This window comes from Hippopotamus amphibius, chromosome 13, assembly GCF_030028045.1.
Source record: "Hippopotamus amphibius kiboko isolate mHipAmp2 chromosome 13, mHipAmp2.hap2, whole genome shotgun sequence".
NCBI lineage: Eukaryota > Metazoa > Chordata > Mammalia > Artiodactyla > Hippopotamidae > Hippopotamus > Hippopotamus amphibius.
Genome location: NC_080198.1, coordinates 14,012,287 through 14,037,716, shown reverse-complemented (window position 1 = coordinate 14,037,716; position 25,430 = coordinate 14,012,287). Strand labels below are relative to the sequence as shown.

Below are 25,430 nucleotides of genomic sequence, written 5' to 3'. Positions count from 1 at the left end.
GTAGAATTTCTATAAATACTTAAGGAATAGGCAAGAAAAATATAATTATATGAAACGAAAAGGAATAACTATCCATTTTGTTTCAGAGAAAGAGCTTTAAAGAATTTCAAAGTTTCACAAATGATAGAGTCTAGCAGAGTCGATGTCCTTCCTTTTTAATTTGTTATAATTCAGGCCCTAACTATCTCACTTATCTACAAATACCAAGAAGTGTCTCAGTGTTGATAATGAGCCTCATGCTACTGCACCTACTCCACTGGTATGTATGTGCTCCCAGGAAAGGAGTGCACTAGATGTGTGGATACACATCCCTTTCACTCCTTGAGAGTGATTGGAATGGCTTTTAAAAAAAATTTCTCTGATATTAGTTTCTTAAGAGGCTAAAGTGTATGCAAAGGAGGAGTCTGAACCTGTTAATGAACTAAAGCTACTCCCTGTTCTTTCCCTAAAATAACATCAAAACTTGTGTATGTTTCTCCTGCTCAAGAACCACTCTCCCATTCTCTGCAAGTGTGATTTTGTCTCTGTGGGGTATTCACTTCTAGTTCTGAGTTACAGTTGTGCATGGTTGCAGAAAGGAGTCTTTAGGGTAGCAATCAGTGGCATTGTGGGTGCTGGAGAGTCACCTACACAGGATTAGGACAGGTATGCATATGGTGTGGGAGAGGATACAGTAGCTATAAGTGTTCTTGTCCATGTACCCCCTCACCCTCACAGGAGAGTACTCACAGGGGGACTAAGCTCAGATAATCATGTATTCCCTGTTTTTGGATAACAAGTCTGCCCACACAGAAGCCTCTTCTTTTAAATATAATCCATTTTTTTTCACCCTACAGATAACGATATGTTTTTATGCCCTTTTCCCCCTCTGCTTCATACTTCTGAGGCTTCCCACTCTTTCAGCAATTTTTTAACATGGCATCCAGGACTGGTTACATCAGTGTGTTACCCAGTCACACAGGATTCCGCGCTGAGATATGCCTCATGTTTGTCTAATGCTCTACTGTCACAATCTTGAAATTCTTGGTCACTTTGAACTTGTGCTTTGTAAGTGAAAGCTAGCGGGATGATGCAGCATGAACGTGAGCAGAGGAGAGGTGCTGGGTGGAAGCACATACAAGTGTTTATGGTTCAACAGCAGCATCTCGTGCACAAGGGGGCTCAGGTCTGTGCACCAAGCAGGCAGGTGGTACCATGTACACCCACAAGCCTCATGGCAGTCAGGAGTGCTGAAGCCCAGAGGAAGGGAAGCATATCAGGACCTGGGACCAAATTGGTGGAGGTGATGGTGGCAGCAGCTGTAGAAATTTCAGGGGATGACAGCAAGAGCTTCAGGGGAACAAGGGGCTCAGAAAGCAGTCGGAGTCAGGATCCACTGTGAGAGGCTGGCTTGCCCGCCCATCTGTCCCCAGAGGATGTTCGGGTAACATAACTCTTCAGCTTGAGCACCAGGAATTGTCAGTGCCCAGCCAGTAAATTTTGTCAGTAAAGTATTATGAAATAAAGGCCTACATATGGACATAGCAATAAGGCATATCATAGAGTTGTGTGAATTTTTAAGAGTTTAGCATACATGATTTTGAAAATGTGTGCAACACTAGAAAGCTAATATGCAGAGGCTTAGAAACAGACATTTAAATTTAAAGATTATTCTACTCAATGGGAAAAATACTATTTTTTATACGAAGCTCCAAGTAACCAATTATTAATGAATGTTTCTTTATAATTGAAGATATAGCAGTAGAATGCATAAACAGGTATTTTGGATTATACACAAACCATTAAGCCACTTTCAGTTTCTTGTGAAACCTCCACAGGTTACAGAATACGTCCAAAGAATATAACAGTTTCATTGTTTAAATTTACATCTAAAATTCAATTCAGACTTAAACAGAATGGATTCGTATGAAGAGTTAAATCTTTTTAGAAAAAAAATTGTTCCTTGAGAATCATCAGCTTTAGATGTTCTAAGATTCTAAGATTTCAAAATAATTTATCAGAAATTTATTACAATGTTGTCACAATCTGTAAAATACTCAACAGTTCCATAACATTGCATCAACAGAAAGATCTTTGCAAAAAATAAAAATTTATCAAAGAGCATTTGCAATTTTACATTTGCCATGAGCAACTGAGGTCAATTACATCACTTGAAAATGAAGTTGCTAAACATAAATTCTGATGACCTAATAAATAAATTTATATAAAAGTGAGAAAAATCTTATGATAAATCAAGATATAACTTTAATAAAGTATTATTACTTAATGTATTATATAAAAGTGAACCAAAAATATTTTCTTTGCAATTTGTATGTTTATGTTGTTACTCATGTATCACTATCATCCTGTTATATTTTATATGTAGTATATTATTTTTAAAGCCAAGTGGGTTTTATTTAGTACCTTTAATAGAAATTTCTCCCTTTTTTTCAAAAAAAGCACCCCACATTTTTATTTCATACTGTGACTCAAAAATTATGCAGCTGGCCCTAAAAATATCTAAAGCTTACATTTTGACTATGGCTATCACCAAGCTTCCTATTCTCCAGTTTCACTCCTGTTTTACTCTCCAATACTGCTTTCCAGCAAAAAAGGCTGCCTTGTATCCACAAGTCACATTTCTTCTTTGCACAGATTCTTTGTAAGTGCTCTAGCCTGCACAGTGAATAAAGTTACTTCTCCCTGCCTATTATGTTTACTTAGCTAACTCCTATTTCCTGTTCACTATCAACTAAAACAACTCTTTCTCACTAAACTGATCCTTCAGGATTCACTATTTTAGTAGAATCACTTACTTCTAAAATATGGCAGTTATCAGTTATAACTATGTATTTCAGAGTATGATTAGATTAACATCAGCCTCTCACTTTAGACTTAAGTCTCCGAAGGCAGACACCACATCATTTTTATTTGGTGCTGTTTTTTTTTCCTTCTCCTTCCACTGTATTTCTAATACTTAGCAAACAGCTGGAATTTGGTAGGTGCTCAATAAATATTAGTTAAGAAATGAATTAACTATGAGAACATGTAAACTTTATAATGAATTATAATACAAATATTTCTTATTCATGAAATTTTAGTCATAATTACGATACCGACGACAAGCTATGTATATAGGGAATGATTTGTCTAATTTTGCCACTTTGTGGTATTATAAATAGGAGAGGCTTTCATTTTTAATGTTTGAAAATTAATTGCGTGATCTAAAACTTTAAATCAGAGCAGTTTTGCTCTACCAGCACATCCAATTAGCTAACTTGTCCTTCCATAAGTGTAAACAAGATATTAGTAAAATATTGTTTTCAAAGATACTACAAGAAGGAAAATATTCTTTAGTCTTAAAGGGTGTTATTGAAACCCTGGTTATTATTTATCCTTTCTTTGTGGGAGATGTGTGAAGAAGGCTTGGAATTAAGAATGGACTTAGTCCACAAAATCATTCTTCAAACCTTTCTCCAGAAATAATGAGAATAAGAAGTCTATTTATTTACTATAAGGGAAAGAGTATCTTTAAAATATGAAAATATGAAGACATATCTCACGTAAATTGAGTTAGCTTTTCTCCATTATATTCAGAAATATAGTATGTGCTTTTATTTTTCCATGACTGTTTTATTAATATATACTTTAAAGCCCAAGATTATTACTTCCTACTTTCTGTTTATTAAGGAAACAATCACAATTTTAAATGTTGTAATAACACTTAAACATTGTATTGATAAAATACGGTGACACACTCATCCATATGAACATATAAATGCAATCTCAATGCTACTTTGATTTCTTGAGCAGCACAAAGAAGCCAGAAGGAAAGTAAAGCTTTCAGTCTGTCTCCTAGAGGGTTAAACTTTATCTTATGCGTGATCTTTAGAGAAAGAGATTTTCCAGGTTCTTCATTTCATTTTGTTTTGAAACTGTTTTGAAACTTCTTTATGTAAGGTATTTGTTTTCACTATAATTTGCCAAAATCCCCAATTCTTAAATGTTAATCCCTTAAAACATACTTTATTTTGGTAAGATAGTGTATATCTAAATCCAGATGTATGTCCATGGTTTTTTGTGTGTGTGTATGTGTGTTTGTGTGTGTGGTTTACTGAGTTGCCATTTTGGTTATTTTACTGAGTTGTCATTTTAGTCAATTCTTAGTCCTCTAAAATCAAAACTATGTATTTTGTCATAAAAAGTGTAGTCAAAAATGATGTCACTATGAGTCTCCTTTAACCACAGAAACATAGGACACAGAAGTCCAACCGGAACAATGTTTGGAATTATCCTTCGAAACCTGTCAATGATATGATAGGACTTGTAGAGCAAGGGTTTATATTGTAACTCATATTTCTAGGGAAAAAAATTTTTTTAAGAACTTTTAACGAGATACAGTTGACATACAATCAACTGCATATATTTAAAGTGTACAACTTGATATTTTTTTCTTATTAATGTATATATGGCAATCCCATTCTCCCAATTCATTCCCCCTCAACCCTCCCTGCTCTAGGGAAAATTTTTTTATGATAGATGTGTAAGTCTAAAATTGCAAAATCTGGATGAAAAAGAAAAAAGTTACCTCTTTCCCATTCATGTTGCACCTTTATCTAAAATAGAATTTTTTTTATCACAACTGTGTCAGAAACAGAATAAATATGTTGTATTCACATTTGCAAATATAAGCTTATGATTATAAATCTTGATATAATATAATGTAGTTATGATCTGGACACAATTTGTCTCATAGTATATGAAATTAACATAGAATATTTAGAGCTATAACCATTGTGTGGATTGTAATGTTGTGGCTGGAATTTCAGAATAAAATAATAATAAAAATGGTGTGGTGCATTCTCTATGCAGGGGAATGCTGTCTTTTGAGGTCCCCAGTTTTCTATGAACTACTTATTTTTATATTAAGTATAAACGAAAGTACATCTTGAATTTTCTTACAAGTAACAGGCTACCTTGATTAATGTAGAAATATTTGAAAAGTGGGAATATAGTTTTTCATATTGAGTATAGTAGAGCTTCATGTTGTATTTATACAATTTGAAACAATGGCAAAACCATTCAAAGTATGTATTTTATAGCCATATGCTAGGATTTGATAAGCTTTTATAATAATAATTTCTTTTCTCAACAGAGAGGACTGTTATTACCATTCCACCTTCCAAAATGGATGTTACAGTTGGCGAGAGTATAGTCCTACCCTGCCAGGTGTCCCATGACCCCTCCATTGAAGTTGTATTTGTATGGTCTTTCAATGGAGATGTCATAGACTTAAAAAAAGGAGTGGCTCATTTTGAGAGGATTGGAGGAGTAAGTTGCTGAAATTTTTAAGTTCTTAACAAAATGAACCAAGTCTTTTACGTGAATCAACATCTTTCATTATTATTCTCCCCATATTTATTTGTATGGATAATCACTGTCTGTTTATGAAGTTGCATCTGTTTTTGTTTTGTTTTATTTTGTTTTATGTCTTTCATAGAAATGCTTGTGTTCTAGATGCAATTATGATAAAGGGGATAATAAAAGGGATCAAATATGAGAAAGTATAATGATACTAGTATATCTCCTAATTTCAGAGCTCCTCATATTTAGTATTTATCCAGCTGTAGAAAAAGAAAATATGGGACCTGCTGGATATGATTATGTTTTTATCCCCTTTTCCCCTTCTATCTGCAGGAATCTGTTGGGGATTTGATGATAAGGAATATTCAGTTAAATCATTCAGGAAAATATCTATGCACAGTAAAGACAACTCTCGAAAGTTTATCTGCTGAAGCTGATATCATTGTGAGAGGTAAGCATAAATAACTGTACAGTTTATTCACAATCAGAAATGTTAATATGTATTGCTACATGGTAGATCTTTGAGTAACCACATTATGATAAAAAAAGTGAGGTAAATAGTACAGATTTTTTATTTTCTAAACTCCAAGACTCCAGGGTATGTGTATAGATATGGATACTGAACTGAGTAGGTTTTGTCTCTTTATTAGGAATGGTCAGACTTAGCAAGCAGACTTAGCAAGCAGTGTTGGTCCCTAAAACTTAGACAGGCTTTCTATTCATAATAAACTATTCTTATCAGAGCAGGGTCAAAGTCACATGTTCCTAAAGGTCTCCATATCAGTTGCATTCGAGTTAGCTTTCGAGAGAGGAATGGACAAGAATGGTTCTCAGTTTTTGAGATTAACTCCCTACCAGATGATATTCAACCATCCCATGACCAACATTTTATAATCTTCAATGGAAGCATTTCTAAATTAATCTCTCACCATGTAAGCTGAATTAATAGGGCTTTATCTCAAATAATGTGCTAAAATATTTTCTGTTCAATATTTTATTTTCTAAGCATAACAGAGTATCCATGTCCCAAATCCATGAATTTAATAATTTCCAACATAGTCATCATAAAACATATTTTTCAAGGTCCCCCAGGTCCCCCAGAGGATGTAAAAGTGGAACACATTTCCAGTACTACTTCTCAACTAAGCTGGAGACCAGGCTCAGATAACAACAGCCCCATTCAAATATTTAGTATTCAGGCTCGGACACCATTTTCTGTGGGTTGGCAAGCTGTTTCTACAGGTAAGTGACACAAATGTTTTTGGATAATTTTCTAAAACAGATGGTGTGTTTGTTTGATTGAATAATTGATTGCTTTTAACTAGTGCCAATTTAAGTGTCTGAAGCATCCCCTTCTTTTCAGTTCCAGATATTCTCAATGGTAAGACATACAATGCAACAGTAGTCGGCTTGAGTCCTTGGGTGGAATATGAATTTCGTGTTGTTGCTGGGAATAGCATTGGGATTGGAGAACCAAGTAAACCATCAGAAGTGTTAAGAACTAAAGCATCAGGTAAGAAATCAATGTCTTCCAAAGATGTGGAAGATCTTTTATAGTATAGTTCCTAAAGAAAGTAAGTGAGAAGTCATGTAGTATTTTTGGTCCAAAATCAGAGGAAGTAAACCAGTGGCTTTTATTTTCCATTTTTAGGCACACAAAGCAAGGTGTTTTTTCTCCCAAAAAGTGAATTCAAAAAGAGATGATTATAGTTAGGCATACCAAAAATAAGAATTTCTCAAAAGCTGTCCTCTCATCTCATCTATTTTCTAGCCAAAATCCAATAGAGAATCAGTAGATTTGTAATTGTAAATGAGTTACTGCTTGTTTCATTAACTGTTGCAGCCAAGAATTAACTGAGACTCTGTTGGTGCAGTCAGCCACACATTTCCATCTATTTCTCAACTCTGACCTAGTTGCAGTTCATTGGGCAACAGTATAAATTTTTCTACATGCAAATGAGGTAAATTTTAAACTCATTTAACGGAAGTGCTAATTGAGCATCAGCTGGTTCACTGCACAGCAGAATACAAGCGGAACCTGCCTCAGAAATCACACCTTTTTAAGCTCTTCTCAATGGTTCCTCTTTGTTCTACTCTAACATCCAAGGTGACATTTGATCTGCTCATTGCATGTATCTGACAAAGTTCATATTCTTATCCAGTCACCTATGAAGGATCACTGCTGCTGGCTTAGTTTAACAAGCACAAACTATTTCAACAAAGTGTGCACAACTGTCAGATGTCAATAAATCATTTTTTTAAACTAAAGGTAATGTTAATCCTTTTATTATAGGATTAGGGCTGGAAAACAGCATATTTGGTAATGATATGTTAAATTAAATCATTCTAAAAGTTTAGAGCTGAGAGGAGAGTCCTTACTTTGATAGAAGAAGAAAAGGAAGACCAGGACGTTAGCTGACTGTTGCAGACAGGATTTGAACCCAGACATCCAGATTTAGGCACCAGCATTCACCATAACAGTGTGCCTTAACCTAAATGAGATAAAGATTGGCATAATGAAATGTCTAAACATAGAAATTCCCAGGCCCTACCACAGACCAACTGGATAAGAATCTATAAGTGCGGTCCATGACTCTGGATATTAGCTCCAGTTTCAGATTGTTTGTTTACAGCTGATTTATATTATGGTAGCTTCAGGCAGGGTTGATGCTAACTCTAGAGGTTTATACAGTGAAGTTTTTATGTCATCTTCTGTTAACCACTGACACTCTCATTTCAGTAGCATGAGACTTGGTATTCATAATGACTTCCCTGAGGCTCAAATCATACTGAAGTGTGAGGTGTTTTTTGTTTGTTTGAGTTTTTTGGCTTTTTTTTTTTCTTTTTTTTTGCTATCATCAAAAAGAGTCCTTCTCAATATGGTTTTAGGATTAGTATGGTTCACTTGAAAACTGAATAAAAGAAGGAACTTTACTACCCATAATTTTGGAAACTTTATGAGGAGTTAGTTAAAGTATAATTTAAAATAATTTCCTTACGTATCTAAACTATTCCATTGTCCTGAAATATATGACTGTAAGCTGTCAAGTACTAGAACCCCTGCAACTGTAGAAGCTATTCTGATTTACACTGCTTTTGGCCAAAGGCATTGGAAGGCTTAGAAGATAGGGTATAGGTACAAGGCAATCTTTTAAATGAATTATGAAGATCAAAGCAGACAAAGTTAGGGTCAATCTGAATATGAAAGTGGATAACATCTGGTGTTATTATTTAAAAGAACAATGAGATTATTATATCACTGTATCATTTACAGAGTTAAATATGTATGAAATAAGAATAAATAAGTAGTCTAGATTTATCTGAATGGTATTCATGGTGGGAGAAAATTTTGAAATGAGTAATCAAACATTACATATTTTAATTCAAAAATGATTGATATAGATAATTTTATATAATTCAACCTTTTAAAAAGTATACCCTGCAGATTTACCCATTATTGCACATTTAGCATACTTTTGCTATTCTTTCAAGGAAAAGAATACTTTTTAACACTTCAACGTGTATAAAGTAAACTTCATTCTGATTATATGCTATAATACTCTACTCATGCTCACAACTGTCATCGATTTTACAATTTACCTTGAACTATTTATATTTCATTATACTGGTCCTCGCAAGGGTATAGTTGAAGGACAGATTTTTTCCTAATTTGTAAAAATGATCAGTGTCTGGAATGTTCTACCACTGAGCGTTAGGGTCCTAGAGTTAAACCCAGGGAATCCTCTCAATCACATCCTTGATCAGAGAACATCTTCTTACTCTGATTGTGAAAAATCAGAGGAAATGTCCTGTTCTGTACTGAGAAATTTGAGATTTAAACACAGAATTACAAAACGAGAATTTTTTTAATTAATATGTCTTTAAGGACTCATTATTAAATGTTAAGAAATTCTGATGACTAACAAAAAGAAAAATTATTTTAGTTTGTTTATTGAAAAAAATTAATTAATAGACTGCTTCAGTAACTTGTTTACAGCACAACTGTATAATTAGGCACTAAATCAGCAGTGTCGCTGTTACCATCTGAATGGAACATCATTTTGCCAATTAGCAGATGATGCATAATAATGTCAAATACACGATGTTACTCGATTTTTAATTAATTTTGGAGCCAGGGTGCTCATGTATCAAACACAACTGTGTCCTCTCTCTTAGAAATTTGGATATGTGTAAACATAATTTATGTTCATTAAAAATGCAATACTCTCCCATAATGCGCCTGTGTGAAAATTTGAGAGGTGAAATCTGAAAACAAAATTCTTCCAGATAAAGAGGTACTTTAGTAATTGACATCCTATGTTTCTCTTGGTTGCTTTTAGTTCCTGTTGTGGCACCAACAAACATCAATGGAGGTGGAGGAAGTCGGTCTGAACTCGTCATTACATGGGAGGTAATTTTCTATCCAATTGAGTTATTTTGCAGGAAAAAGATTTAGCTGGCCAAAAGGAATATTGAAAAAAAAAAGATTTATTTGGTCACTACTGACTATATAAAAACATGTGGTATGAGACACTCCTGATGATGTATTATTTAGAGGAGGTATTGGAAGCTTTTTGTATTTCTACTAAAGTAAGAGAGTGTGACTAACTCAACACAACTCTCTTCCAAATATAAGAAATACAACTTCAATGTCTATTGAAGGTGGGTCAGGAGCATTTTTGTTATTAGTTGATGAACTAGAAATTATTTTATTTATTACCTCTAGCACTATTCATGAGTTAGACTCAGCAGAGTGAAGGTAGGAAATAATTATTTCCCTATCCTTGCTCTTTAAATCCTTCCTTTGTTCTTCCCTGATTCTAGATGAAAGCTTAGGCAGATAGTATAACTTTTGTAGTTATTATTATTAAGTATTAACATGTAGGTACCTTGTGTACTTGACAATTTTTTCAACCTGGTTTATTATCATAAAGTTTAGACTTTCAGCCAATCTAAAGTTTCTCATTTCCAGATGCTCAGGCCTCCCTCAGCCAAGGAATTCTATAGTGTGAAAAGGAATGCATAGTCAGTTCTTAACCTTTTCTTCATTCTACTATTTAGTTTCTCCTTTCCCCAACTAGTTCTTCCAGAGTTGTAGTGAATTGGGATTGGAAGAAGAAGAAAGGAACAGAAAAGGTCCTGACTGATGGTACATTTGTAATTTGACTTTGGTATACTCTAGGAATGGTATATGACCAGACATTAACATTTCATAGAATAGTTTTTTGTTTTGCTTTGTTTTTTTTTGTTTTTGTGGTGGGGGAGGGAGAAGTGTTCAGGCAGGTGCCCAGACTTTTGGTTGTCAGTCCTTAGTGCAGGCTGCTGGAAGGTCTCCTCAGTTCCTGGAGTCTGGTGGTCCATGGCCAGACTCTTCTGGTAGAGGTTATCTCTCTCCTTTAGACAGATGCTCTTTGTGGATAGAGTCCCTTTTAATGTCACTCATGGACAGCTCCCTACATGGGTTTCACATTGCCCTCAGCAAACATGCAACTTTGCTCCATGTTCGTGGAAGTGCAGTGCACCCCCACTTAATGTCTCTTCACTCTGCTGCAATATGATGTCCAGTTCTCTCTCCCCTTTGGAAGTTTCTCAGGCATTTTTCAGTTAAAAGAACCTGCATCCCCCAAATTCCATAGAACATATCCTGTGTGTTTCTTTCTGAAGCCTCTCCACTTGGTTAGGCAAGGGGTAAGAAGTAGCCCCTTTGCTTCCCCTGGGTGGATGGGTGGGAATACACAGCTTTTTCTACATCTATCTCAATAGAAGTATCTTCCTACTAATTTCTCCCTAAACAAACCAACATTCCCTTTCTGTACATTTCTCTTGGGTTATAGGCTAAAACTTGCCAGGTAGCCTTATATATAAATGGGTTGATGTCTTGCTTTAGAATGCATGGCACTTCATACCTGTTATCAGCACTTGTTATCAGCTCTGAGTCTCAGCTGTACCTGATAAAAGAGCTTTGCCCTATTTCATTACCCTGTGTACATGTTTTCGACACTGTGGTGATAATTTTCGTACAGCCAAAACATCTACTTCCTTGGACATTTTAATATCACACCTAAGAACATGATGGCCATGGATGTTTGTTAAAAATTATGATATCTGATACATCAGAGGGGCTCTCATTGGGGGGTGGGGGTGATTTCATTCCTCAGGAGATATTTTACAATGTCTGAAGGCATGTTTGGTTGTTTACAACTAAAGGGAGAGGTGCATCTCAGGCCAGGATGCTGCAAAACATTCTACAATGCCCAGGACAGCCCCCCACCATGACAAGAAATTATCTGTACCCAGATGTCAAGAGTGCTGAGGTTGAGAAGCTCTGTTGCAGAATAATAGTAATTCATGGCATCTGTAAATGATTTTACAGTAGTCTAAGACCTATATATATGGTCCACTTTATTCCTCACAAAATTCCATTACAGATAGAAACAGTAGTTAAGCCCTCTTCATATGAGAGAAAACTGAGACCCAGAGATGTTTTCTAAAGGTTGTAAATGACAGAGCCAGGAACCAGGTGTAGCTGCTATAAAAGTTGTCCTTTCTTCTGGACACTTGGTTTCACATATTCATTATGGGGCTAGCACAGTGCCTGGTACGTGGTGTGACTTCCTGAAGTCCCTGTTGGATGAATGGATGTGCACAGAGAGAGATGGGATCCTTAGAGGCCTGAGAGAGAGGAGGCTCACTTGTTGAGCACTGACAGGATTTTCGGTGCTGTGCTGGACACTTCATTTACTCCTCATGACAATGCTAGGTGGTGGTAATACCGAGTTCAGAAAAAAAAACAGGTTTAGAAATGTGAGACAGCTGCGCAGAGAAGTACCTGACCACAGCATTTTCACTCCATGCTCTTTTACTTTGTCATAAAATAGAATTCCAATGGTCCCTTATGCAAAGTCATGGTTCAGGGAGGGCAAGAGTTCTCCTGTATTTGCCTTGAGTCATAAGTCAATCAAGTTATTCCTATCTGCCAAACTCGTTTCGGACCAAAAATACCGATTCTCAAATAGCCTAAAAGAGGACTGATTTTGTGGGATGGTGAGTAGGTTATTTAGGTTTCAATATTCTTTGAAGGCCATATAAGCATTTCATCATTTGCTTGACTTCACCCTTATTTTTTCTCCTCCATGGTCAAAAATTACTAAAGGTTTGTAAATCAAGGTTTTTACTCAGTCTATACGTGAGGAGAATGGGAAATCCTATGTATACCATTCTTAGAGATGATATGAATACCAAAAAAAAAAATCTTTCCATGATTTAATAATGTTCTTTTTCTTTAAAGCCAAGTTCCACAGACCATCACCTACAGGCCAAATCTGGCCTGCTCCCTGTTTTCCTAAGCAAATTAACCCACCACCATACCCATTCTCTTATGTGTTATGTATCGCTGCTTTCATGCTCTTGCTAGAGACCCTAGGTCCCCCAATGCCTGAAATATTTAAGCATCTGACCGTCTACAGAAAACTTCTTCTGACCTATATTTTTAAAAAATTAAGTTAAAATCATTCCCTCTGTGGATTTTTCCTTGGGACATCAGATATGCAGATACTAACAGAAGGGCTTTCCTGGTGGCACAGTGGTTAAGAATCTGCTTTCCAATACAGAGGACACGGGTTTGATCCCTGGGCCGGAAAGATCCCACGTGCCTTGGAACAACTAAGCCTGTGTGCTACAACTACTGAGCCTGTGCTCTAGAGCCCGTAAGCCACAGCAATTGAGCTCACGTGCCACAACAACCGAAGCCCTCGTACCTAGAGTCCATTCTCTGCAACAAGAGAAGCCACTGCAATAAAAAGGCCATGCACCACAAGGAAGGGTAGCCCCTGCTCACCACAACTAGAGAAAGCAGGTACACAGCAACAAAGACCCAACACAGCCAATAAACAAATAAATAAATTAATTAATTAATCTAAAAAAGATACTAACAGAAATTACATAAATGGATGCAAGTTTCCATTTATCATTCACATTTGGCATCATGTACAGTATGCAGTTACTGAGCCAAATTCTTTCTGGTGCCCAAATTTCTTTAAGGAATCAGTTATGTATGCTTAGGAGGAAATGCATATGTTAGTTCAAGCCACCAGAAGGTGTATAGTAACGCTTTCAATTCAATGAACACTAATGAGTAATTACACTGTTCCAAGCAGTGGGGGTACAAAAATGAATTTTTTAAAAAAGGTCTTGAATGCACAGAAGCTAACAGGACAGTCTTAGCCTGAAAGGAGGTCAGGAAAGGCACCATCATGGCATATCTTAACTACGTTTTGAAAAAGAACTCAAGGGTAAAGATATTGCGTGCCAAAGTAAATGTAAATGAAGTAGTATAAATAAAGAAGTACTCATTGAACTTTCAACACTAATCCAGGTCCAACCACTGTTCTAAATTCAGTCCAACTCCACCATTAAGGCTTATAAGTGCACTGTGGTATAATCGATCTATGTTTTCTCCTGTGCCAAAGTAATGTGTATTTTGTGCATATTTATTTGTTTGGTTTGTTTTGTTTCCACTAATCTAGTCTTGATATCTAACTTTAGGGATGCAATAACTGCTAACTCCTTTTCTAAAGGTATCCTCACTCAAATCTTAATTTATACCCCAAAATACTTACAAGTTTGAGGTGCTTAAGGTAAATATATCATATAAAATATGACTATAAAATTGGGCATATAGAATAAAATACTGTAGAGTAAGAGATAAACACCTAAACTGTCAGTTGATATACTTTTTCCCTAGAGAGTCAACCAGTAAAACTATTTAGCCTTGCAGGCTACATGGTCTCTTTCACAACTTCTCATCTCTGCCATTGTCATTCAAAAACCATATATTATGCATAAATGAACAGGTGTGACTGTGTTTCCAAAAACCTTTATTTTCAAAACCAGGCTATAGGCCAGTTTTGGTTCAAAGGCCATAGTTTGCTGACTCTTGGTCTATACTAAAAATTTAGTTCTTACAGACACTGTGGTAGAGAATTATATTATTAGTCTTTATTAACTTTAATAGATTTCATTACCAAAGGAATTTCTGAATTCTACTAAATTCGGTATTCTACTGAATACTTTCTCCGCTTAAAGGAGAATACTCTCTTTCTGGCCACCTTAAATAGCTATATATATATTTCTCCATCATTTGGCTCTCAGCTCATAGGAGAAGAATGAAAGGAAGAGCCTAAATAAGCCTCTTTTTCTCCTCTAAACTGAACATGTTGGACTCAGATCTTTCTTGAGGGAACAACATGTGAAACACTCATTGTATTTGACAAAAGTCCTCCACTTTCTCGGATGAACTAAACATCTTGATTAAATCTGAGTCAGAGAAGCATCCAAAACAAATCAAATGCTCTAGCAAGTAGCTTAAATTCTCATAAATCTCTTCCATACCACTCAAATTTAACTGTTTTAATTCTGATCTACCGTGAAAGAGAAGTGTTAACACAAGGAAGAATTTTATTTCCTAAGATTTCAGGATCTGTATTTTTCTTCTGCTTTTCACTGTCTGTATCTGTTAGACTGTTTCACATGGCAAGAAGCAGAGAGCAGCTCAGGTCATCTCAGTTAATGGGGATTTATTTTAAAGTTACATGGAAAGTAATGAGGATGGGAAAACGACTCAGTAACCAAGCAGACAGGTCGAAAGAAGAACCGGAACATCATTCATCATTGTTCTGAGAACAGCAGCCCTTACCCTGCTGTCAGCCACTCCGGAAGACCAGCCCCAGTTCCAGTAGTGCCCCTTGTTCGTCCTTCAGTTCTTCCCATTAACTTTACCTCCAGTTTTCTACATGGCTAACGGCTAAATTCTATCTTTTTTCTGTATAATTTACAGCTTAGATTTTCTCTTTACTTCCACTGGCTCAGTGTCCCTGCTACTGTATGTTTTCTACTTATTGCTTGTTCTAAGTTTATCTATTATTACCCCAACACACCTATGTTTCATATTCAAATTCCATAAGGGAGAGGAATTAATCGGGTTATAGAATTCAAAGATTCTGATGGATAAAGAAGTTTTGATACATATGTACAATGCAATACTACTCAACCATAAAAAAGAACAAAATAATGCCATTTGCAGCAACTTGGATGCAACTAGAGATTATCACACTAATTGAAGTACATCAAAAAGAGAAAGAAATATCATATGATATCACTTATATGTGGAATCTAAAATATGGCACAAATGAACCTATCTAAAAACAAAAACAGACTCACAGATATATAGAGATAAGGCTTGTGGTTGCCAAGGGGTGGGGAGGAGGGAGGGGGACGGACTGGGAATTTGGGGTTGGCTGTTGCAAACTATTACATTTAGAATGGATAAACAGCAAGGTCCTACCATACAGCACAGGGGACTATATCTAATCTCCTAGATAAACCATAATGGAAAAGAATATTTTAAAAAGAATGTACATATGTGTAAAAAAAAAAAAGAATTCAGAGATTCTGTACCAGAACACCTCATAGATTCTGACCAAGAGGGTGCCTTTTGTTCTGGTGCCCACTGCTGAATAACCAGATATAGTCCAAGTCACAAGATAATTCGATACAATGAATGGATACCTTTGGGTAAGGAAAACCTCAGGAATAAAGTTGTGTGCATGGGAGACTCAAGCATTAAGTCCTATCAGGTATGCCTTTAGTAGTCTATGAAAATATTTAGAAATAAAAAGCATTTTCTTTTAGAAAAACTCAATAAATTCTATTATTTTTAAATATAACTTTATTATAAAAAGCTGGAATAATTCAAGCAGAAATTCATTTTCACTTTTTGATGTGATTATTTATAATGTTATAATTATTTACAATGGGAAACGTATCTATTTTTGTTTTATAAATTTAAGTTTTAAATGACAAAGAATTTGGTCTCTTTGGGACGTAGCAAACTTTTTGTTGTTCGTTTGTTTTTTAATGTTAAGAAAAGTGCATGCTGATGCTATGACTAATGAAGCTGTGTGTTTCAAAAAATATTGGGAGGTCCCTTATGTTTGTGTTTAAATAATAGTCTGTATGTTTTAAAGCAAATATTATTACACATTGATTATATTACCTGTATCTTACAAAAATTTGTTGAGAAATGTGAAAGGAAAACATGGCTAGCCTTGAAATAGTTAACAAGTTAATTTTGTGCTGAGTTTAAAAACTATATCAAAATTATGTTTTAGCTTATAAAATCTTGCAATCTTCTAAACCATTTTATTGTTACAATTTAGGAATACTTAAGGAAGGCTATATAAACATGTAAAATCTATTTTACATTTTCATTTAAAATTTTCATTTATTTATCTGAGTATCTTTAGTTGGGATCATTTTTCTAACTGGCATTCCAAATAGAAGTATTATTTTTTTTCAATATTTCATTAAACAGGGTAAAAATCGATGCTTATCTCTACAAAAGATAGGCCAAACAATTAATAAACATTGTAATAGCTGTACAGAATATTTTTGTAAATACTCAGTGATTGATCACTTCTGCCCAAGTCAATTCCAGAAGAACTACAGAATGGAGAGGAATTTGGATACTTCATCATGCTGCGGCCAGTTGGCTCAACAACCTGGACCAAGGAAAGAGTACCATCTGTAGAATCATCAAGGTTTGTCTACAGAAATGAAAGCATCACCCCCCTCTCTCCCTTTGAAGTCAAGGTGGGTGTATACAACAAGGAAGGAGAAGGATCCCTGAGTACCACATTCATTGTCTACTCTGGGGAAGATGGTAAGTTGTGGTCAGCTCTTCCACTCAGTGGAATGCTCCTCCTTGAGACCATATAGATATTTTGCATTTGTTTTCCATGAACCACTCTGCTGAAGATGGTTGTGTTTCTCTGGATGACAGAACCTCAACTGGCCCCAAGAGGAACTTCTGTTCAAAGTTTTTCTGCTTCAGAAATGGAGGTTTCATGGAATGCTATTGCTTGGAATAGAAACACTGGAAGAGTTCTGGGCTATGAGGTAATCCACATTAATTTCACTTTCTACTATGAATATGCCAGCTACCAATAGCTCTGTTCAATAGTCCTGTACTACTAACCTAGTTCTTAATATGTGATAGTGTATGTCTAAAGCTATAAAGGGGAATTAATGGAGGAAATCTTTCCAGGTGATCTTAAGCAAACATATTAATAATTGGTAGCATTTAAAAAGTAATCTTATTATCTTATTTAATTATCCAAACTGCAGTCATGTTTGTTTCTTGGGGAGAAATAAGCATTTAATCTTCAGTAATCTTAAACCACAGAAGAATCTCACCGGGAAACCTGCGCTATGAACTGGAGATTGACTTGAAAAAAGTTAATCATCTCAGAAAAGGCAGTTAAGTGATAAGAAAAAGCCTACATTCTCCTAATTTGTCACTTATAGTCTAAATAGAATTAGGCAAATCACTTCGAGTTTATGGGCCTTCATTTTCACAAAGTTAACGAATGAGACTTATTAATCACTTATTGTTCCTTTGACTTGCAAATCTAACGATTCACAAAATGAGTAATAAGGTTTACTTTATTTTGGAGTTAGAATAAAAGTATGATTTTGCCTTGTAGTCCTCTTTTTTTCTCTCTCTTTTTATATGAACCCTCTTGTCCAAACAGAAAGTTCTACTCATATGATAGGTGCCTCTGCCACTGCAATCCTGGAATGCCTTACCTCTTATCTGAATGCTATTTATTTCTCAAAGCTCATCTCTAGCTCTTTGAACTCTCCTCTGATCACTCCCTGGTATTATCTTTCTTCAAATTCTTCCCTCTGCTTTCTTTTCACATATGTACTCTAACATCTTAACTAGGTTATAAGGGGTTCAAAGGCAGGCACTATGCTTTATTCTCTCTTGTCTTTTCCAATGTGCTTAAAACAGTGCTAGTGCATAGGAAGGGCTCAGTATAAGTTGAATTATTAATTCATCTGTGATTCAAAAAGCTCTGGAGGAAATGTCAATAGCAAAATATCATCACGTGAGTCTTTGATGGATAATACGAACCTTGTTTTGTTCTGACTTATTATATACCCTTTGTTGAAGCTATTACCCTTCAGATATTTCATGAAATATTTTATTGTGGTAATCTAAAAAAATCTAGGTTCTCTAATTTCTGTTGTGGATTTGTATTCTTTTTTTTTATTTCTTCCCTATAAATTTTGGACGTTATTTTGTTCTTGTTGTATAACCACTTTAATTGGAAAATATTCTCTCACTTATGCTCCTGGCTTCTTCCCATACACCACCGTGGTTGACAGTTGATAAGAAATAATAAATTGCTTGTTCGTTGTTAATGACCAGGTTTTATACTGGACAGATGACTCCAAAGAATCCATGATTGGTAAAATTAGGGTCAGTGGGAACGTCACAACGAAAAACATCACAGGCCTGAAAGCTAACACTGTCTACTTTGCTTCTGTGAGAGCTTACAACACTGCTGGTACAGGGCCCTCAAGCCCCCCAGTCAACGTTACCACCAAGAAGTCTCGTAAGTATACATCACACTGCAGGGACTGAGATTCAACTACAATTAGAAACTTAACTTTGCTCCATCTCCATTTCATTCCTCCCACCTTGTCATTTTACTGATTGCTTTATTTGGTCAGTGGGTTTGTCCCTTAAATCCGGATAATTGCTGAAATTTTCTGGTAACAGTCAAAATGAACTGTTCTGATCTTTTTGGAACTGTGAGAGAGAAAATAGTTTGAGTATACAGATGAAAGACAGAATATAATGGCTCTGAGGCCCTCTTTCAACTTGAATTCATAACCTGACCTACCATCCTTGGAGTGTTAAGTGGTTACTTAATCTTTCAGTCTCAATATCCTTATCTATAAAATGAAGGAAAAGTAATACCTATTTTCTCACTGGGCTTTGTTCAAGATTGAAAGAGAAAATTAATAGAAAGTGTCCAGTATATACTTTAGTAAATGCTTAGTCAATGATTTTTTGTTTTTGTTGGTTTCGATTACCATTTGAGTCTTGATGTGATCCTTGCACTGTCAGATACCTAGGTCTTTCCTTCTATGGTATTTTATCACTGCAAATTACTTGGAAGCCCCTAAAATCCAAGAATTAACTCTTTTGCTTCTTTTTATCACCTTTAAAAATAAGCTAAATATCTTTCACATAGACAGGATCTATTACATAAAGGATGAATAGTTGATTGTTGCTGCATTTGTCCTATAAGTGAGTCTGGTATTGCACAAATACTCCATAATATCAGGCAAAGGAGTAAATAGGAAATTGATCACATATGACTCAGTAAGAGCTGCAGTTTGTACTTCTTATAACTGCATAATATTTACGTATTTCTTATATATTGTAGATGAACATAAATTATTTATGTTAATAGGCTTCTTAAAAGACATTCTTTGGTCTCTAAATCCCAATGAAAAACAGTAACAAATATAGTTGCTGAATTCTGAGAATGAGTAAGACATGAATGCATGGCTGCTAACCAACAGGAAAAAATAGAGCTTGCCTTTAAATATTGTATTAGTTTTTTCTGTGTATTGGGAAAGAATACTTGGTTTAAAAAAGTTTGAAAAACAAGTGATACAGTTTTTTTTCCACATACATATTTGTCGTGTCCAGAAAGAACTTAGGAATCATCTCAGTTAACAGATCTTTGATTATAGAGGGCATTATCCGCTTGTGTCCATATCACCAGCCAGTAGCCAGAGACTTGTGGTCTAATTCTGGGTGTATCACTGACTCATCATCTGATACAGGACAAGACATTCCATTTTTCTGCTTTAATTTTCTTAACTGTTATATGGAAATTTTCTCTGCACTCACTATTTTCTCAGATTATCAGTGAGGCACAAATGAGGTTCTGATTATAGGAGCACACTGGAAACTACAAAGTGCTGTGGAACTGCTAAGCAAGAAATAAAGAGATGAACAAAAATCCTCTAGTATCAGTCCGTTTTAAGGGAAGAGTAATGTGGATTAACAACTCTTAAACCAGCTCTCCTTCAATCCCCTAGTCTGATGTAGACTAGGTCATGCGTGATCTTCTAGAATTGACTAGCTAGAGATACGGTTCTATTTCTCTTCCTGTTTTACTTCATTTTGACTAACTTGATGAAGCCATTGCCATATACCTGTATGAATGATTTGCTTCCATGGCCCTTCTGGAGTCTAGCCTCTTTCATTTAATCTGAAAATCTGATGGGAATCTCCAACCAATCAGTGGTTTTAAATTTGCCCAGACATTATTTCTTTTTAGCTGACTGAGAGATGACAAACTCACAGAAACTCTTGTGTGTAATTCAGTTTCTATCTCAGGTAAAATCAAGGGTGATTAGAAATGTGTAAAGATAGTGTCAAAAAAAGCTCACATATCTGATAGATCTGTGACAAACTGACAGACATTTTAGTGTAGTTGTTGACTCAACACTCAAGTCAACTCATATTACATATAATTCCACTGACTAGTTTAAGGTGGGCTGAGACCTGAACAATAAACTAATTTCCAAAAAGATATAGATATATACATGATATACATACAAGATCATGTATATACATATACACAAGCACATATACAATTGTCTTTCAGTATCTGAGGGAACTGGTTCTAGGAGCATCCACAGATGCTCAAGTCTCAAAATTGATATAGGATTTGCATAAAACCTATATACATCCTCTGTATACTTTATTTATTTATTTGTTTATTTATTTATTTATTTTATTATTATTTTTGGGGGGGTACACTAAGTTCAATCATCTGTTTTTATACACATATCCCCGTATTCCCTCCCTTCCTTGACTCCCCCCCGCCTCGAGTCCCCCCCACCCTCCCTGCCCCAGTCCTCTAAGGCATCTTCCATCCTCGAGTTGGACTCCCTTTGTTATACAACTTCCCACTGACTATCTATTTTACAGTTGGTAGTATACATGTCTGTGCTACTCTCTCGCTTCGTCTCAGTTTCCCCTTCACCCTCCGCCCCCTCCCACACCTCGAGTTCTCCAGTCCATTCTCTGTATCTGCGTCCTTGTTCTTATCACTGAGTTCATCAGTACCATGTTTAGATTCCGTATATATGAGTTAGCATACAATATTTGTCCTTCTCTTTCTGACTTACTTCACTCTGTATGACAGACTGTAGTTCTATCCACCTCATTACATATAGCTCCATCTCATCCCTTTTTATAGCTGAGTAAGATGTGGCATATATATCCATTGTGTATATATGCCACATCTTCTTTATCCATTCATTTGTTGATGGGCATTTCGGTTGCTTCCATGTCCTGGCTATTGTAAATAGTGCTGCAATAAACATTATGGTACAAGTTTCTTTTGGGATTATGGTTTTCTTTGGGTATATGCCCAGTAGTGGGATGACTGGATCATATGGTAGTTCTATTTGTAGTTTTTTAAGGAACCTCCAAATTGTTTTCCATAGTGGCTGTACCAACTTACAGTCCCACCAACAGTGCAGGAGAGTTCCCTTTTCTCCACACCCCCTCCGTATACTTTTAATCATCTCTAGATTACTTATAATACCTAAAACAACGTAAATGTTATGTAAATCATTGCAAACACAAAGTAAATGCTATGTAAATAGTTGTTAGTGCACTGCAAATTCAAGTTTTGCTTCTTGGAACTTTCTGGAATTATTTTTTCAAATATTTTCAATCCTAAATTGGTTGAATCTGCCAATGCAGAACCCAGAGATACACAGATACAGAGGGCCATCTGTATAAACATACATACATACACACACATACATATATATATATACATAAAACATTAAAAATATTTTTTTTCCTTTAACTTGAATTTGTGAGTTTGTCCAGTCAACCTAAATCAATCATGTGATAGTTTGTGCTAACCTACTCTGTGTTTAAGCAGATAACCTGTTTTAGATACAATAGCATCAGGTGTGTTCAGTTGACCCACTTGGTCTGACAAATGGGCTTGACCAAAATTTGGATTAAATGCCAAGAACACTATTGGTGGTTTGTCTGAGTGTTCACATGAGATCTGACGCATCAAAGAGTGGGAGACATATCCTTTGAAAACAATTTAATTAACAAGAAGTAATTTCACCCAAGATACAGTGCTAGAATATATCTGCTGAGAGAACAGTAAGATGAGAGTCAGAAAGTGTAAAGCGAAGTTTAGTGTTTCTTTACTGTCTTCTTTTTGATTAAGTCAAACAAATAAAAACTCCTGTAATTCCTAATTTCTTTCATGAAAACCTTTTTTCAATATGTCTTAAATTTGACTTTCACCAGCCTGTGTGCACCAGCATTTTTTTCAAAACACCCTACAAGGATTTGAGAATAAGGTTCTGCAAGACTCCATCTCGTATACGAATACCAATAAAACCTCTAATTTTATTCTTTCAACATTCTTTATCACTGACATAGTGAAAATGGAATGGAAACTACTTTAGTCTCCTATTGTTGCTATTCAAATTACCACAACTTAGTGGTTTAAAACAATATAAATTTGTCATCATACACTTCTAGAGGTCAGAAGTCAGAAGTGAGTTTCACTGGTTGCAAAACAAGATATGGGCAAGGGCTGTGCCCCTTTTGGAAACTCCAGAAGAGCATCTGTTTCCTTGCATTTTCTGGCTTTTACAGAGCCTACAACTCCTTGGCCTGGGGCCCCTTCCTCTATCTTCGGTGCCAGACACATGGTACTTTCAAGTCTCCCTCTGACTCTGACTTGCTACTTCTGTTTTCACATTTCCTCTGACTTTGGCTCTCTTGCCTCCTTCTTTTCTTTATAAGCATCCTTGTGATTCCCCTGAACTCACCCGGTGAATCCAGGATTACTTATCCATGTCAAGTTCCTTAACATAATCACATGTGCAAAGTCCCCTTTTCCAGATAAAGTACCTATTTATAGGTTTTGGGGATTAGAATCTGGACACGTTTGGGAGGCCCTTATTCTCCCTATCACACATACAAAACACTGAGTACTTTTATGTCCTAAGCCCAGTGTTAATGTTCTATATACTTATCTCAATTATTAGAAGACATCAAGGAGTATGTTATTTTAATTCCTAGATACAAGAAAACAGATGCTTAAAAAGGTTCTGTTGTGGCATCTGTTGGATTGGCATACTATGAACGTGGACTCTGAATCTCTGGATCCCATGGACATTGTATTAGTTTGTAATCTTCATCTCTAACTATCTAAATAGTCTTTCTCCCTCTGGACTCTCAAATCTTCAATCCAAACCTCAAACCAGCTTGAGATTTTTCTTCCTAAAATGGAATCATACCCTCTTCTAAGTCCAAAATTTCATTGTCTCCTCTATTCCAGAGAACTAAGACTAGAGAAAGGTGTACAAGATCTTTCACAGTCTTTCCCCAAATTTCTTTCCATCCCATTTCTCATCTAGTCCTCACAGCAACAGACTTAATGATCTTCTAAAGTTTAACATTCACTTACCTCATTTCATGCATTCTCCCAGTTTGTAGTGGCTCCACCATGCCTATAAACAGACAAATATATTTTCTACTGGTCTATAAATTTCCCCTTTAATATATTTGCATCTTTCTGGGTGATTCCATAATTCTGGTCCATTGTGAGATATTGTTGGAAAGAGCTAGAGAAGGACTTTCACAGTGAAATGAAGCAGGGTGTGGATCCCAGCTCAGCCATGAACTGTGTCTATTTACTTAATAACTTAGAACCCTTTTTCTCAACTGAAAAACAGAGATGATTGTACTTTCCTCCAGAGTTTGCTCTGAGAACTAAAGGATATAATGTACACCAAGGTGACCCAGAAGGAGCCATACAATGAGAGCTCGATGTGTAGTAACATATTTTATTTCTTCGTTAGACGTGATTTCACTCTGTATTTCCTAAAGTAGGAAAGCCCATCTACTTTCTTCTTTCTTTCTTTTTATAAATTTGTTGCAGAAATTTTCTTCAAGGGTCATGGAAGGACATGCAAAGCAAAGATGAGAAATGGCTTTAATGAAACACTGAAGATACTCTGATTCGAAGTGCTATCCCTGGATCTAACTTTGATTTTCCATGTCCTTGAGATGACACCAAGATTACCTCTGAATAGCAGTGACAGCAAAAAATTCTGTATCTGTCACACATTCATACTGTCGCTGTCTAGATTTTCCATCTGATATTTGATCATCCACTGTAAATTCTGAGAAAGCAGAACTCACATTTACCAAAATCTCTGCCTATTCTGATTGGGTAAACTAAACAGAAGACAAAGCCTTTTTTTGGAAATAGGATAAATCAGTTAATCACTCAAGAAAATAGTGCCTCCATGAGCCATGCACAAGGTTAGGTGTCTAATGGAGATTAAAACAGGAAAGATAGCCGCCTTTGGGCAATATCTCTTTCTCTGGGCAGGCAACTTAAAACAAGAAAAAAAGAAAAAAAATAATCATAAATTTTGAAAAGTACTATGAAGAAAATAAGTAAGAGGCTGAGATATACATAAGAAGCACCTGTATGGGGAAGGATATATATTTTGATATGACATAAAAGATAAAAAGGCACTAGTGGACAAAGAGATCTCCAAACAGAAGGAACAGCATATGGAAAGCTTCTGAAGTCCTTGTTATTATTGTTGCTGGTGATGATGATAGCCTTATGGGGTTTTAAAAGTTTTAAAATATTAGTGGTTTAACATTAAGTATTGTAGCTTACTAAAAATGATGTCTTTCCAAAAGACAACTGAGGAGCACTGCAAGTACAAATGTATTGTGATCCCCACAGTCATCACTTAAATGGAATTTACATTTAGAACCAAAGGGAGAAAAATATTTACATCAATTCCAAGAAGAAAAGGGGGTGGGGGTGGGGGGGAGTGGAAGCACTGCTTATGTAGAGAGAAGTATTCAGAGCCAGTAACAGAAAGTGTTTGCAAATTTTGGTTCAATTTGACCCCTGACGTTGACTGACTAGCACTCTGTACTGGATTTTTCTTGCCGTAAATAATGCAATCAATCCATATTTAGACATAAAGGAAGCATTAAGCTTTTATTTCATCTTGCACTTATGTTCTCTCTCTCTTTCCCAAATGTCAACCCCATGCTGTTACTTAGAAGTGTAACATAAGAAGTTGTTTTTGAATTGAGTTCACAGTGTGAACTACAGTTGAATATAAATGCCATC

General features: G+C 35.7%; 1 protein-coding gene across 4 annotated transcripts in view; it reads left to right on the top strand.

Annotated features, from left to right (window-relative positions):
- CNTN6 (contactin 6) overlaps positions 1 to 25,430 on the top strand; it is a 281,470-nt gene that overhangs the window by 250,005 nt on the left and 6,035 nt on the right. For all 4 annotated transcript variants that reach the window (XM_057705739.1, XM_057705741.1, XM_057705742.1 and 1 more), the window contains 8 exons: positions 5,135 to 5,310; positions 5,677 to 5,794; positions 6,427 to 6,585; positions 6,707 to 6,856; positions 9,684 to 9,754; positions 16,828 to 17,062; positions 17,183 to 17,298; positions 18,617 to 18,803. In XM_057705739.1, the coding sequence (XP_057561722.1) occupies positions 5,135 to 5,310; positions 5,677 to 5,794; positions 6,427 to 6,585; positions 6,707 to 6,856; positions 9,684 to 9,754; positions 16,828 to 17,062; positions 17,183 to 17,298; positions 18,617 to 18,803 (1,212 nt within the window). The remainder of the gene's footprint in view (positions 1 to 5,134; positions 5,311 to 5,676; positions 5,795 to 6,426; positions 6,586 to 6,706; positions 6,857 to 9,683; positions 9,755 to 16,827; positions 17,063 to 17,182; positions 17,299 to 18,616; positions 18,804 to 25,430) is intronic.